Here is a 15,201-nt window from a genome sequence, read left to right on the forward strand (position 1 = left end):
CGGCGCCACTGAAACTTCCCGCGGGGCTCGTTTACACAATTGTGGTCTTAATAAATGCATAGCGGAGTCGGCGTACAACATAATTTCTATGTATTCCGCTTTATGGGAATACAGCAGGCATCTGGTGGTCATTTTTCTTGTTTTGCATTTGCACTTGCATCTGTACAATACCAGTTTACTTTGCTTCTCTAGGGTCTTTTGAGGATGGGAAGGGAAGAAATGAGGGGAAGTGACGAGGGGAATGGGAGGCTACCACGAAGCCTCGTTTGGTTTATTAGACTCTAGATGAGTTAGATGAGTTCAAGCGGATGGCCGATTTGATGATTTGATGTGGGGATGGCTAGCGGCCAGCTGCATTGGACTGGCGTCCTACAGCTGAGTATTTAGACGGTGTCGTATTTGTGATACCAATACAAAAATCAGAAAACAAGATCAAAACATATATCACCATGGCGTTGTGCACGATGCTGGACTTGGAATGAAGTTAACTATCCTCGAGAAGGCTTATAGGGTCAATGTGGCTGGTCTCCTTGCCTTGCCTTGGCGCCATTACAAGGTCATTGTCTCTAATTCAAGCCAAAAAGTGTCCAGACCAAAAGTGTCAAGACGGATCTTATAAAAGACAGGGTACAGAGCTCAAAAGGTCTTCCTTCTACTCGTCTCTTCACTTCCTTGTTCCCGACATTGCCCGTTCATCGCTCTCTCGAAAGCCAAGCCAGATCCCGAGCTCACGTGTGTCCCGAGGTTGTAACTTGTACCTCTTGCTTGAGCGCATGTGGCTCTACGAGGATGGAAAGCTCTGAGGGGAGAGAATAGGCAGTGCAGGTCAAAGGAATGCAAGGAGGGAGGGATTCGGGAAGACGTTGTAATGAATGTATTAATAGCTCCCTCGAAGTTGGCGGGATGCTTGGCTATAAGGAGGCAATACCATTCATCCGCTGGATTGCCGCACCGACGGGATTCCTGTCGTGCGGCAATGGGGAACGCGGGGCATTGCCGGCGACCGAACATTGCCAAAGATGACTCGACCCAAGGTCCCAAGGAGCACACGACCGAGCTTCTCTTCTTTAACCCACAACACCATCCTCGACACCAGACTCTGCACGCCCCCTTTTCCTCTCGTCGCATCTCTCTCCCTCTCCATCAATCCACCCGCCCGTTTGCTCAATTGCTCGCCACTTCTTCTCTTCTCCTCCTCTTTGTGCTTTGCTTTGCTTCCCCCTCTGCCTTGGCCCAGCAGCGAGCGGGCTACCTCGGCTTTCGTCAGCTCCCGCGTGCGTCATAAGCAGCTTCAGGAACGAGCGCACAGAACGCGGAGACAAACAAGAGCATTTCGCACTGTGGCCAGCAACAGCACATGGCTTGATAGAGCCGCTTACTCTCCAAGGGCTTGCCATTATCCATTAGAGGCCTGAGGGCCGCGAAGCAGTCACACGATGTCTTGGAAAAAGTCCGAGAAGCTGATGGACACCATCAAGCATTACTCGGGCTTCCCAGCGACGGGCGTGAGCTTGAGGCAGATGGTACAGTTTGGGGAGAGGCCATCTACAGGTACGTTTTCCACCTCGGCGCGATGGGGCGTCAAGTCATTACGAGGGGGGGGAGCGCTTTGCTAACATCTGTTTCTGTGTAGGAACACTATTTCGGGCGTCGCAGTTCCTCTCTGAAGAACTTCCCATCCGGCTCGCGCACCGGGTACAGGAACTTCAGGAGCTTCCAGATGGGTTGAATGAGATGCCATCTATAAAGAGGGTACAGGACTGGTATGCGCAGTCATTTGAGGTAGTTTCTGAGTGCGGAGAGAGACCTATGGCAGCTGTTGACATGTGATCAGGAGATAACCACTCTTCCAAAACCACGATTATCGAAGGAGGTTCGAGACAAACTCATGAAGCCCGTGAATAGCAACGGGAAGCAATCAAGGATCCTTACGGAGGCGACACACAACCCCAGCGTAAGGGAGGGTCAATATAGCTCATCCCCTTGGCAGACACACGGAAGTGGAAACGACTCCAAGAAAGCCCCCACGCGAAGATACTTTGCAACGGTGGAGGATAGTACGGACTGGCCTCCGGAGCTTCATGATTACAACCAGCGATTCGCATCAACGTTGAACCAGATCAAACGACGGCATGACGGCGTCGTGACCACCGTAGCGCAGGGCATCCTAGAATACAAGCGCCGACGGCAACGCATGCAGATCGATAACAACATCCAATCCTTCCTCGACCGATTCTACATGTCGCGTATCGGGATCCGGATGCTGATCGGGCAACATATTGCCCTGACGGACCAGAGCCGCAACAAAGATCCCACATATGTCGGGATCATCTGCACGAAGACCAACGTCCGCGATCTGGCTGAAGAAGCCATCGAGAACGCTCGATTCGTGTGCGAGGACCACTACGGGTTATTCGACGCCCCGAAGGTCCAGCTCGTCTGCCCGCCGAACCTGAATTTCATGTACGTCCCCGGACATCTGTCGCACATGCTCTTCGAAACCCTGAAGAACTCCCTCCGCGCTGTGGTCGAGACACACGGCCAGGACAAGGAGGACTTCCCGGTGACGAAGGTGGTTGTTGCAGAAGGGAAAGAAGATATCACCATCAAAATCTCAGATGAGGGAGGGGGCATCCCGCGGAGTGCTATCCCTCTCGTATGGACATACATGTACACGACGGTGGATGCGACGCCCAGCTTGGATCCTGATTTCGACAAGAGCGATTTTAAAGCGCCCATGGCAGGATTCGGATACGGTCTACCGATATCCCGATTATACGCGCGGTATTTCGGAGGGGATCTCAAGCTGATCAGTATGGAAGGGTAAGAACATCCCCCACATCCCCGGCCCCCCTTCTTCAACCCTAACTAACTCTCCCCCCCACAGCTACGGAACAGACGTATACCTCCATCTCAACCGGCTGTCCAGCTCGTCGGAACCTCTGCAATAACAATCAGCAGTCATGAGGACCGGCTCGGGTTTCTCTGCCCCGGCGGCCCAAGGATTGACGATGATGAGGGTGAAGCAGATGAATCTCAAACTCAAGAACCGGGAGGTCACGGAGCGGAAGCAGGTCGGCGACGCAGAGAGCATGGTCAACGAGGGCGTCACCGCATCCGGCCACCACGGCTTCTTCAGGGGTGAGGGCGGGGAGGTCTAATCTTGGGATTTTGAGGCGGGAGCTAGCTGGTTGGTTGAGATGTTAATGTGTAAAAAAAAGAAAATTGATGGGGCGTGCACGCATGCATGGATGGATGGATAGATAGATGGGAATTGGATGGATGATCCTGCAATGCACTTGTATATATTGTGCTAGCATGGCTAGCTAACCTTCGGGATTTTTTTTATCTAGGTAGGTAGGTAGGTAAGGTAAGGAAGGTATGCAAGGAAGCAAAAAAAAAGCAAATGGTGCTCTTCTCTCCCTCTCTCTCAAAATAAAAAGAAGGAAATGAAATCTCAAAATACCTATCATTTTTGTTTTGATTGGAATTCGAATATCATGATGCTCAGATTCAGATGTTGCGTGTTGGGATGACAGATAATATCTATCTCCCATCTCGTTATTTCTCCTTCTCCGGAAGTGAAAGAAATGGTTCTGCCCAGTGTTGATACTTACTTACTTACTTTTCTGCAGCTGTACGTCTTTCTTCCACTTAGTTAGCTACTAACTAGGTAGTACCCCGCCGGTAGCATAAAGCAAGCTTGCCCTCTTCAGTTGAGATTCTGGCTATATACGGTAGGGGTTGTTTTTATTAGAGGGAGAGATGGATAAATATATAAGGCTCGCAAGCCGACATGCAATCAATATCTGGCAGACAAACCAATATGTAAAGTAGGTAGAACCAGATGATGATGATGATGAAGCTGAATCCCAACGCCCATTTTATACTACTATACTATGGTGTACTATAATTAATATACATATATTTGGGCAGTAACAAAAGAGGGGGGTTCTAGACTTTATACAGCGTATCCAGAAAGCCGGCCGCGAGGTCGACTACGACGCTCTTGTTCGGTAGGCTGCCGGCGACACCGTACAGAGCGGCGCTGTCGCCCATGGCCTTCCCTTTAGCGCCCTTGCCCTCGGCGACGCGCACGCGCTCCTTCTCCTTCTCGGCCTCGACGACGGCCTCGAGGTCCGCGACCAGCTTCTCCCACACCTTGGCGATGGGCAGCGTGACCGCGACGTGGATGGCGGGCGGGCTCTGCAGCGCGTTGAGGTGCCAGCCCTTGGCCGACATGGCGTCGGCGATGTCGTACGTGTTGAGCGTCTTCGACGTGAAGGCCACGACCGAGACGAGCGGTCGGCCCATAATCTGGAGGTCGCTGTTCAATCCGGGGTTCTCCTGGATCGCGCCGATGATCTTCTTCGCTGCCCCGACGATCGTGTGGCACGCTTCGATGTAGCCCGTCTCACCCACGTTCATCAGACTTGCCCAGCAGCCGGCGATCAGGGCGCCGGGCCGGGAGCCCGCGATGGAGGGAGAGGCGTAGACCCCGCCGGACCAGTCGGGGGAGATGAAATACTGGTAGGTTCGGAGAGCTGAGGTGCGGTACAGGACTGTTGAGTTGCCCTTGGGGGCGAAGCCGTACTTGTGTGTGTCGCAGCTTATACTGGTCACGCCCTTGAGTCTGAAGTCGAAGAGCTCGGTTTCGAACCCTGCCTTGTCGAGGAAGGGGACGAGGAAAGATCCAAGACAGCAGTCAACGTGGAGAGGGATGTTGCGCTTCAATGCAAGTCTGGAGAGCGCGGATATATCATCGATGATGCCATGCGGGAAATTGGGTGCTGACCCAACAAGGAGAACTGTGTTGCTGTTGATAAGGCGAGACACACTTGGAATGTGAACTTGATATGATGGTGCAGGGCAGGAAACTAGATGGATCTTGATACCAAAGTATTCGCCTGCCTTACGGAAAGCTGTGTGTGCTGTATCTGGGAGAATCCTAGGAAGACAATCAGCGGTTGAACATGAACACGTGCGTCACCAACCCTTACATTTCTGGCTCAGTGACGCCCCTCTCAGCATACGCCTTTTGCCTCGCGCTCAGGCAAGCCATAAGAATAGACTCGGTACCTCCACTGGTGGTGACACCTGCTGCTCCAGGCGGCGCATTGAACATGGCCAGGACCATAGCCACGATCTCTGCCTCCATCTTCCTGACCCCCGGAAACACATCTGGATGTATGGGGTTGGCTACTGTGAACTTCCCAAATGCCTCGGTCTGTAACTTCATCAATGAGTCCCCTCCGTGATACACGGCTCCCGAAACATAACCATCTTCCCATCGTGTGTGGTCCATCGTTGCCAGAGCTTCCAGCTCCTTCAATACTGCCTCTTCCGTCCACCCATCCTTTGGTAGATTCACATATTTCGTCACTCCGGGCCCTGACGGAACAAGCTTCCCTTGCAACTTGGTAATGGCTTCATTGACTTGCTTCTGCACCTGCGATCGAACACCCGGCGCGCGGAGGAAGTAGCCATACAGCGTTCGTCGGATGGAGATATAGGCATCCAGGATTGTGCCGAATACCCCTCTCCCTTTAAGCTTCAACAGTCCCTTTCTTGTCCATCGCAGCAAGAAGAGAAAGAAGATGATATTGCGAAACCTGCGATTCTCAAGTCAGCCTCGTCGCTATTGCGCAGCGCTTGTTGGGGAGATGGCCAGACTCACAGATCAATATTCAGTGACAGCAATTGGCTGCTGGAACTGCCCTTCTTGACATTGAGGCTATTACGCAGGCTTACTGGCATCCTAGAAGTGCCCGGCATGTTGGCGGAGTCTTTCCAAAACCAACAGTGCAAAGTATCCCTTGGGCAACAAAGGTTCACTTATTTATTGACGCATTTCATTGATGAGATAATTGTCGGGAGGACCGAAGCTTTCGTATTGGATGCCGAGGGTAGTCAAGCTAAGGGATCACATGCGATGCCGTTTCGTCGCGGTGGCCCAGGCTCATACCTATTTTTATGCCACAATCGGTGCAAGGACTCTGGACGGGGCAAGATATATTGCAGATCGTCTTCGTCTCTTAAACTTTATTTTCCGATGTCACTGAATTCATTCAAATCTTTCGACAAGGTAATAACTGGACGATTAGAGATTCCCAATCTTCTCATTTCTGTCGGAGACTTTTCGCAAAGATGTCATTCAACAAACACACTAGGTATGGACTACGGCTTGATGGGCATGGCTAGTAATACACTAAGGGGACTTTCGAGGTCACTGTTCGAGGGAATACGTTGTCGCCGGAGACCCAGTAGCATCTCGGGTTTGCAATATCATTACAGTACTAACTATTTGACCCATCATATTATGTATCTGCTCCTCCCACATCCAATAGAGCAGCGCCAACTTTCTCTTCATCCATGACGGCCTATCGACAGTGTTTCCCCAGATCCGAAAGATCAAACAGTCCCATGACTGCGAGGGCATGTGAAATAATACACAGGAGAGCAGATTCTTGCTTCTTCCACACCACAAAACGCCAGTACCATTGCGGATGTCCATGCAATATTGCTGGCTCGTTCTCCACGCAATGTTTTTACGCCAGGAACGCCGGTCCTCAGTGTCTCCTTGCAAGTCGTAGGTCATCGAGGCCACTATGGCCGTATGGTCGCATCCTTTCAATCAATATATCGAGGTGAAAGCTTTAACGTTGTGAGTGAAAAACCGTACGCCATTGCTTCGAGAAAGGGTCCGCCTCCTTTATACAATCGCGTCCACCTCCTTGGTCGCATCCTGCAAAGCGAATGACAAAGTCTCCATCATGGTACATTCCTGACTCTTCTGCAGGACCCCCTGGGCTATAAGCGTTTATAATTCGTTGTGGGATCAGCACGAGTTTCGATAGGATAGTAGGATGCCATTGTACAATATGTTCCTGAATCTATGAGCTTCATGTTTTAGGAATGGGAAGAGAATGGAAACATACCAGAGCATGTGCGTCTGCCTTCTGGAAATTGTAAGAACGATATAGAGGGTCGAACCAAGTATCAAGAAAGAACTTGCTCCATTCTCCTCGACGGACTATGAAGCTTCCGTGGGCGAGCCCATCTCTATCCTGCGAAAGAACCAGGTCGACTTGGTGTGCTTTCAGATGCGAGAAGGTCTTGATGACACTATCCGGTGGCACAATTGGCTGGTCTTTGATCATCAAACTCTCTATCGGGTTCATAACGTGGCCCTCGATCGTCAACGCCGGATTCATGATCAAGGAGTTCTGATCCAGAAACCAAAAGAAAGTGCTGTGAGGGAACTTGGTTAAAGCATGTCGAAGAGCAGGCACTCGTGCCCATGAACTCGGGGCTCCAGCTAGGTCGTAGTCGGTATTGCTAGGGAAGAATGTTGTGTAGCCTATATAGATATATTTGTGAGCATAGATAGTTGGGTCTCAAACAGTTCCCGCCTACCATGTTTTCTGGCGTACTCAATCCGGTTCTCTTTGATATTGTCAATGTATGCCTTGCTGTAGTTGTCCTGGTCCAGCACCGTGACTATCACCACCGGGGGCGTTCCTGAAGGAACTCCATCTGATCCACCAAGGTGCGATATTAGGAACAACACTGCGCTCAGCACACACAAGCCAATCACTATCGCCTGAACTCTACTTCTGCGAAGCATTGGAAACCGTCTTGTCCGGGGTGCATACGGTGGGGGGTGTGTTGATTTCCTCGCAGGTAACGCCAGGTGCATGGTGCAAAGAGAGCCGGCCTTCTGGCACCACGAACTTGGTGTCAAGATACAGCAGTCTCGATATCTGTCGACTGTAAGGTTATGGTCGCGATGGCAAGGCCTGATGAGAATGGTGTCCTCTTTCGTATCCGCAGATGTTTCGTATTCGCAGCTGGCGCGCTGTTTAGCTTGTGCGGCCGCTGCGCACGAGCTTCTGACAATTGGGATGGATCTTTAAGTGAGTGAAAACCCAATGTCTGTCTTCTGCGACAAAGTCAGACAGGCCGTCGTCGACTGTGAAGGAGGCTCGTACAGTGCGCCGTGGGAAATGAGAGTCTAAGTTTCCTGTCAAAGGCTCCAAATGCCGCTTGGGCTCATTTAGCGACATACGGGGGTAAATAACGCCAAGAAGATAAACGGTATCAATATTTATATTTAGTGGCTATCTGTTTACCAATTAACTACCACATGAACTGAGTCAAGCGCAATATAGGCAAAAGGCTCAGCTTGACATTTATTTACATATTATATTACCCAGGTAACATTCTCAACTAATGGCCTCTCTCTCTCCCAAGAATCAAAGCGGCCTGATTTGGACTTGTGGTAGATTGTTATCCGCAGAGCCCCAGCCCATAGCTTATTATAAATGTTTTAGTCACTTCAATGGGGGGATCCCGCCCGGTGACCAGGAGTGACGATGCTGGTAGAAAGTAGAGCAACGTCAATGTCAACGTCATTCAAGATTTGAAGCAGGTAAAGGATCCCACTGAATGATGCTTGTAGGTACTTTATCACAGGCAAGCCCGATTTCTCCATCTATTATATCTCAGTCTATAGCTCTTCAGTTCCTCTCAATTTCTTCAAATATTTAAGTGCAAAGAAAGTCATGTCTTCCTCAGTTATTCAGTTGGAGTGTCAGTGCAACGACTACCCTTGGGGTAAAGTGGGAAGAGACTCATTAGCTGCTCAATATGCTGCATCAGCACCTGGCGGCCATTTCAAGATTGATGAAAAGCCATGGGCCGAGATGTGGTGCGGGACTTATCCTACCACTCCATCCCTCGTTCTTGGTACTCGCGAGGACCTTCAGAAGCACCTCAATGCCAATAAGGAAAAGCTTATAGGGAAGCCAATCCTCAACAAGTTTGGGACTGATCTTCCATACCTCCCAAAGGTAACTGCTCCCATCGTATCAATGACGAGGCTAATACCGGAGATTGATGCTGTGTTAGATTCTTTCCATTGCGAAAGCTTTACCCCTTCAGATCCATCCTGACAAGGACCTTGCAGCTCGTCTGCATCAGAAAGACCCCAAGAAATTTGGTCCGTCGCAATTCCTCCTATAGCTAGTAAATGAGCTGACCAGAGGAAAAGGAGATTCAAACCACAAGCCAGAAATAGCCGTAGCGCTTGGCAAGTTTGAGGTCTTTGTAGGATTCCTGCCCATCGAAGAAATTCAAAGACTTTTCACGACGATCCGAATCCTCAAGTCAAAATTTACCAACGAGTCCCAAACGCATTTCAATGCTGAGACCGTGAAGGGAATCGTGGGACGAATTCTGAGTGCGTCCGATGAAGAAATTACAGAAGTATATGAAACACTAAAGAAGACACCTGCAAAGGAATTTGGAAAACTTTCTTATATTCCAGAATTGCTGCCTCGACTAGCTCAGCAATATGACAAAAGCGATCCAGGTACTTTGGTAGCTCTTCTAACAATGAACTTCCTCGTCCTTGACAAAGGAGATGCGATTTATGTCCCAGCCGATGGAATCCACGCTTACCTTTCTGGGGACATTGTTGAGTGCATGGCACGATCGGACAATGTACTCAATACCGGCTTTTGCCCGAGGGCAGACAGAGATTCGATTGAAACATTCACAGAAGCTCTGACCTTCCGTCCCAACAACGCTCCGGACGCAATCCTGGCCCCTAAGAGTACGGACAAAAGTTTGAAACGCCACACAAAGTTGTTATCTCCTCCGATGAGCGAGTTCGATATGTTGGTAACGACGCTGAAAGCAAATGAAACAGAAACGATTAAGGCTATTCAAGGGCCTAGCATCATGATTGTAACTGGTGGCAAAGGAAAGCTGAAGGCAGAGGGCAAGGAACACGATGTGAAGGAGGGATACGTTTTCTTTATTGGCTATAACACTGAGATTGAGCTGGTAGCGGAGAGTGGTCTTGAGACCCATATTGCTTTCTGCGAAGCTCATTAGACCACACAGAATTATCTGATACTCTGAAAAACACCCCCGAGATAGCAAGAACTTACAGATGATTCTGATTCAGAGCCTAGAGTATAACCAGCATATACTCTGTCCCCTATGTTCCCAAGTCCTAGCCACTTTTTGGTGACAGGGGGCTCCAGCAGGGCGAACTCACAAAACCACACTTTTGCAGGTAGTCAACACTTTTCAAGATAAGGGATATTTTTTAAAAACTTTAATTCTCATCACTCAAAAGCACTGGACTGCTTCTTTGTAGCTACTGGCAACTATATGATATAAAAAAACAAAACTTGGGGGAGCGGAATTGGAAAAAGCCACGGAGGGTCTCACTACTTCAATGTATCAACATAGCCGCCTCTGGATTCTCTTGGAAACATCACACGGACGAGGAAAACCAGTACCCACAATCTCGAATGAGAACGGGGCATACGGAATGATGCTGACGATGCTTGCGGTCACCGGGACGAAACAAGAGCAAGACGCTCATGCTTCAGGCTCCAGCTAAGCTGTAAATATCTGCATACAGACTAGTTGAACACGCACAGAAGAAGGATGCGTGGCAACTTAAGAGTGTGCAATGAAAGAAAGGAGAAAGAAAGGAGAATTCTATACTTCTCATGTCACCGTGACACTTTAAACCAAGGCGTTCGACCTCATAATAATTGTTAATTAGTGGACTCGCCCGATTTACAAATATTCCAGGACTTTCCTGGAAAACGCGGATCTTTGATATGCTATTGTGTGTTCGGAGTTTCACTTTCTGAATTTGCTGTAGCCGAGCCACTGGCACCTGGTTGTTCTTCGAAGTCATCGTCATCTCCTTGAACATCAGCAACACGTTCACCGGCTTTCTCAAGCGCTCTTCGACTCCAAGCATGGACCCATTTCCATACGGCCTACGAGGATCAGCAATCGTCCACGGCTCGCAAGAGATGCACCACTCACCAATAAGAATGTGATGAGACCAACAAAAACCAATGTCCATGAAATGTCCTCTAAGCGATCTCTCCCTGTCCCACCCCTTCGACCACCGACTCCCAATACCCTAGTCTGGCGTAGATTCCACCAGTGCCAGGGAGATGTAAAAAAGACTTTCACGACACCAAGGAGACCAATAGATGCCATTCCCTTGAGGAAGTGCTCCGCCCATGATGCAGCATCGCTGTCTTCGAAGTGTAGCGAAGCCGGTCCTCCTGACGGTATTGAGGTGATTGTGTCCAGAGGGTCGAGGTAAAGATTGATAATTGGGTCTGCAATAAATCCAAATACAAAGACTGCTGTGAACATAATGGCAACCGTAAGCAAAAGTGGTAAAAAGGTGCTATTAATCCAGCGAGCCCATCTCATACGTTCCAGCCTATACCGAAATCCGCAGGTCGGACATTCCCAATAATTTCTGCGAGGGTATCCTGGATCGGCATGCCTCCACGCTTGTAAACAGCCTTCGTGTACGTATCGACTCGAACCGCTGCACTTGCAAGGTCGAATGAGCCGGCCAGCCGCTGGATCTGAGGAGATATAAGATACGCTCGGCGTTGGATTGAGCATTGATGCAACACCTTCCGGAGCAGGTTCGAATGTTGGTAGTATGGTCTCCAAACATATTCTGCACGTTCGTGGTGGATAATGTCTCTGGCGGTTGGGAGTCGGATTCGTTCCATTTGCACTCGCCGTGGATCTCTCCTCAGGCTTGTCCCATTCTTCATCTTCAAATGATCCCGGCAGAGGTGCTTTTTGCTCAGTAGATGGTCCCGCGGAGGCTTCTTCTGGCCACGACCAGCCTGAACGGGTCTCCGCTGGAATCGACGACATTGCGTGAAGCCGGCAGCTCAGTGCCTAAAGAAATGCTATAGTCATTGAGGCTTTCGAAGCCAACTCTCCCTCTTTAGGGCAGTCAGCTTTAAAGGTCATTAGCAATTAGAAGATATTCCTAGGAGGAAAGTGCGGATTGGATTTTGGAGGACCATCTGAGATGTGGCTTCGTGAAAAAAGACCCGATGAAAAGAAATTCGGAGCCGAATACTGGATTATTTTCGCCTTGGATCTGAGGCATCAACACTTAACTCGCGTCCAGAGCTGCCTGTGAAGTAGCTCGACATAACGACCTCTAAGGTAGCAACGGCGACACTCAACTTTCCACTCTTTCACCAAACACTAGATCGCTCTGAACCATCCGCTACCTCTACCTACCGTTGAGATTACTCCTGACGAAATTTGAGAATAGACGGAAATCATGGCGGACAGATATTCCTTCTCATTGACAACCTTCTCCCCCAGGTATGCTCTCCCAACTCTAGCTTTCCATCACGCGTATCACAGTACAATATGAGCAAAAGGGAAACTTATACTGACTTATAATAGTGGGAAGCTCGTCCAAATAGGTTCGTTCAGCTTAGATTATACCTTCCCTGAGAGCGCGCCCCAGCCTCACCGTTCATAACCCATGACCGGCCAATGTTGACTCTTGGATTCAGAATATGCCTTGAATGCTGTCAATCAGGGTGTGACTGCACTAGGTATCAAAGGTAAATAGCCAAGCTGTATTTATAACATGTTTGCGCAGAGTTTTGACCTCCCTTACAGCTACGAACGGCATCGTCCTGGCTACAGAAAAGAAATCCTCATCGCCCTTAATCGATCCTCCCTCCCTGTCGAAAGTCAGCCTGATCACCCCGAATATTGGCATGGTATACTCAGGTATGGGACCGGATTATAGAGTGTTGGTCGACAAGGCACGAAAAGTCTCCCACACGGGCTACAAGCGCATCTACAATGAATACCCCCCCACGAGAATATTAGTGCAGGATGTCGCAAGGGTCATGCAGGAGGCAACGCAGTCCGGTGGTGTACGACCATATGGAGTCAGTCTGTTGATCGCAGGATGGGATGATGGAATTGAGCCAGAATCAGAAGAGGCCGCTGGTGCGCATCCAGATGACAAGCCGTCAGGCAAGACTGGAGGCGTCTTGAAGGGCGGGCCCATGTTGTATCAGGTTGATCCCAGTGGCAGTTATTTCCCATGGAAGGCGACGGCAATTGGCAAAAGTGCCACCTCTGCTAAGACCTTCTTGGAGAAGCGATATACCGAGGGTTTGGAGCTAGAAGACGCGGTCCATATTGCTCTATTGACGTTGAAGGAGACTATTGAAGGAGAGATGAACGGAGAGACAATAGAGATTGGTAAGTTGGCTCTCCATTCCATAGAAGTTCGACGTATATCTAATATCATTCAGGGATCGTTGGCCCACCAGCTGACCATTTACTGGGCGTCGAGGGAGTTGAGGGGGCACAAGGGCCAAGGTTCAGAAAGTTAAGCCCACAGGAGATCGAGGATTACCTTACTAATCTATGATTTGTTTCTTTTGGTCATCCGCCTGGCATTTTTCACGTTGTGCAATTCATTCATGGTGTATTATAGAATCGCATAAGAAAAAGTGATGAGAACAAGATGAAAGCCCATGGCTGCCCATTTCAAGCACTAAACGCTATTTGTTACTAATACAAACGAGTTGTTGTAGCTCGTATACACTCTCGTGACCTCTTGCCGCTCTTTTAAAGGTAAAGGGATCTCAGTCCACTCCCTGTATTCCTTGTTACTTAGGCCAAGCTGACCGCTCCCATTAGCACCGATAGCGAAGACTTTGTGTTCAGTGGTAAGTATAAGTATATGCTCGTTTCCTACGGCAACGTCGAGAATATCCTGTTCATCTAGGTCGAGAGGTTGTGGACTTGCACTCCAGAGATTGCCTAACGGACCTGACATCCCCACACCCCAGAAATAAACGTCGTTGCCAGAAGTCAAGGCAGCCGTCATAGCGCCACCAGAAGAAATCCTAACAACTTTATCCGGAAGATTAGAGAGGTCCTCGACGATGCCTGGTTGGGAGGCTGGACTGCCAATGAAAATTAGCGTTGGTAGAGCAATCCGCAGGCCGGAGATCATCACTACCTGCTACTTGACACTTCTCGACCGAGACGCTCCTTGTACATCTCATCTCCCCAGGTATATACATTGCCGGTTGAGGTGAGAGCAGTGAACGTAGTTCGATTTGCAACAATCTGAGTTACAGTGCCATCAAGCTCTTCAAAGACTTTGCCGTCCTTCTCAAGGTAAGACGGGAACCAATCGTACTCCAAGAGGTCATATTGCTTGATGAAACCGGACGTAATATCTAGAGGATCAGCGAGAAGCCCATTATAATTTAGGTTGAGTGATTCAGGGGGATCATACCCGCAACTTTCCCATTACCCGCAGTGGCTATAGGCCAAGTACCCTCCTCTTTTCTCTCAGCACAAAGTGAAGCAAAATGTGTCATATATTCTGAGGGATTGCCGGAGATTTTCAGGCCCTTGGATGTTTTAACTGTATAATATTAGTCTAGGGATTTATCCAGAGGACTTTGGTAGGGGTAACAATATGTCTAAATTGCCATGTCATGAATAGGTGAGAGAAGGTTGGCAGATATATGGCTGGATTAACAGACCTGGTAATAGTGACGAGAATTAAAAACAGAACAAAGCCTTTCAACAACTAAGTTGGTTTGAGTGATTGGGAAAAAGTATATCGGATATTGTGAATAGTACAAATTTTAAAGGGAGTTGAAGATAAGGGGATCAGTCGATCAAGGGACCTTACAGAACGTGATGATGAGGGTCTCATCCTAACAGTTCTATGAAAGAATGGCGTAGCATAGTGGTAATCTGGTCCCCCAAAACTCATCTCATTGCATTCATGGATGAGCCAGAACGCAGACAGCATCAAATGAGATACAGGTTCGTTACCATCACGTGATATAGTGGACATGTTTTTTATCCAGATGGAACTTTCCAACGAGGGCAAGGAGAGAAGACCTGATATAAACGGCTTACCTGCGATGGCAGACTCGGATAATGCTAGGACCTCGATGCTATCGTCTTCCAAGATGGAGGTGAAGTTGGGCAGGTCCACGGGATCAACTGGAACCGGAGTATCAAAGTGGAACTGAGCCCAAGCATTGAATCCTGCCGCCCATAGTTCCATGGCCAAGAAATCGATGGAGTCGAGGAGAAGAGAACACGTTCATTGGCTTCGGGAAACGAGATTCAACCATTCGATGTTGCTTGCGGCCAGGGCGTAATCAGCCTTGTAGGCTGAGACCTCTAAAAATACAGTCGTGGCAGAATCCCCCCCATTATGGATTTGGCCCGTCTCGCTAGACAGACACCCTGGCTGCTGACCTCCTCCTTTCCGACGCTTGAAGCCTTTCCACATAATAATAAACACTGTTATTTGCTGTTGATGAAGAAGAG

At 49.1% G+C, this 15,201-nt stretch overlaps 7 protein-coding genes across 7 annotated transcripts; 3 read left to right on the forward strand and 4 right to left on the reverse strand.

Annotated features, from left to right (window-relative positions):
- Nucleotides 1-1,055: 1,055 nt before the first annotated feature.
- M430DRAFT_34758 (hypothetical protein) lies at nucleotides 1,056-3,065 on the forward strand. Its single transcript, XM_024866609.1, has 4 exons — nucleotides 1,056-1,551; nucleotides 1,634-1,782; nucleotides 1,835-2,823; nucleotides 2,888-3,065. The coding sequence occupies exons 1-4, from the start codon at nucleotides 1,437-1,439 to the stop codon at nucleotides 2,949-2,951; spliced, it is 1,317 nt and encodes a 438-aa protein (XP_024721770.1). The 5' UTR covers nucleotides 1,056-1,436; the 3' UTR covers nucleotides 2,952-3,065.
- A 798-nt stretch (nucleotides 3,066-3,863) lies between these two features.
- On the reverse strand, nucleotides 3,864-5,891 carry M430DRAFT_120321 (hypothetical protein). Its single transcript, XM_024861774.1, has 3 exons — nucleotides 5,678-5,891; nucleotides 5,001-5,612; nucleotides 3,864-4,948 (listed from the first exon to the last, which is right to left on the reverse strand). Exons 1-3 carry the CDS (start codon nucleotides 5,773-5,775, stop codon nucleotides 3,955-3,957), a joined length of 1,704 nt encoding a protein of 567 aa, XP_024721771.1. The 5' UTR covers nucleotides 5,776-5,891; the 3' UTR covers nucleotides 3,864-3,954.
- A 525-nt stretch (nucleotides 5,892-6,416) lies between these two features.
- M430DRAFT_139051 (glycosyltransferase family 34 protein) lies at nucleotides 6,417-8,006 on the reverse strand. The gene is made up of 3 exons (XM_024862587.1): nucleotides 7,417-8,006; nucleotides 6,939-7,360; nucleotides 6,417-6,887 (listed from the first exon to the last, which is right to left on the reverse strand). The coding sequence occupies exons 1-3, from the start codon at nucleotides 7,697-7,699 to the stop codon at nucleotides 6,657-6,659; spliced, it is 936 nt and encodes a 311-aa protein (XP_024721772.1). The 5' UTR covers nucleotides 7,700-8,006; the 3' UTR covers nucleotides 6,417-6,656.
- A 474-nt stretch (nucleotides 8,007-8,480) lies between these two features.
- Nucleotides 8,481-9,975, forward strand: M430DRAFT_139056 (hypothetical protein). Its single transcript, XM_024862588.1, has 3 exons — nucleotides 8,481-8,852; nucleotides 8,911-9,001; nucleotides 9,053-9,975. Exons 1-3 carry the CDS (start codon nucleotides 8,565-8,567, stop codon nucleotides 9,898-9,900), a joined length of 1,227 nt encoding a protein of 408 aa, XP_024721773.1. The 5' UTR covers nucleotides 8,481-8,564; the 3' UTR covers nucleotides 9,901-9,975.
- Nucleotides 9,976-10,531: 556 nt separating this feature from the next.
- Nucleotides 10,532-11,884, reverse strand: M430DRAFT_234774 (hypothetical protein). The gene is made up of 2 exons (XM_024864911.1): nucleotides 10,858-11,884; nucleotides 10,532-10,808 (listed from the first exon to the last, which is right to left on the reverse strand). The coding sequence occupies exons 1-2, from the start codon at nucleotides 11,722-11,724 to the stop codon at nucleotides 10,647-10,649; spliced, it is 1,029 nt and encodes a 342-aa protein (XP_024721774.1). The 5' UTR covers nucleotides 11,725-11,884; the 3' UTR covers nucleotides 10,532-10,646.
- A 261-nt stretch (nucleotides 11,885-12,145) lies between these two features.
- On the forward strand, nucleotides 12,146-13,264 carry M430DRAFT_101081 (hypothetical protein; the record flags this gene model as incomplete). Its single annotated transcript, XM_024860678.1, has 5 exons — nucleotides 12,146-12,189; nucleotides 12,274-12,293; nucleotides 12,387-12,437; nucleotides 12,496-13,092; nucleotides 13,146-13,264. 5 exons carry the CDS (start codon nucleotides 12,146-12,148, stop codon nucleotides 13,262-13,264), a joined length of 831 nt encoding a protein of 276 aa, XP_024721775.1.
- A 200-nt stretch (nucleotides 13,265-13,464) lies between these two features.
- M430DRAFT_27546 (hypothetical protein) lies at nucleotides 13,465-14,932 on the reverse strand (the record flags this gene model as incomplete). The annotated part of the gene is made up of 5 exons (XM_024865645.1): nucleotides 13,465-13,493; nucleotides 13,525-13,805; nucleotides 13,862-14,084; nucleotides 14,144-14,275; nucleotides 14,782-14,932. 5 exons carry the CDS (start codon nucleotides 14,930-14,932, stop codon nucleotides 13,465-13,467), a joined length of 816 nt encoding a protein of 271 aa, XP_024721776.1.
- Nucleotides 14,933-15,201: the final 269 nt, after the last annotated feature.

The sequence above is a fragment of the Amorphotheca resinae genome (genome assembly GCF_003019875.1).
Source record: "Amorphotheca resinae ATCC 22711 unplaced genomic scaffold M430scaffold_5, whole genome shotgun sequence".
Lineage (NCBI taxonomy): Eukaryota > Fungi > Ascomycota > Leotiomycetes > Helotiales > Amorphothecaceae > Amorphotheca > Amorphotheca resinae.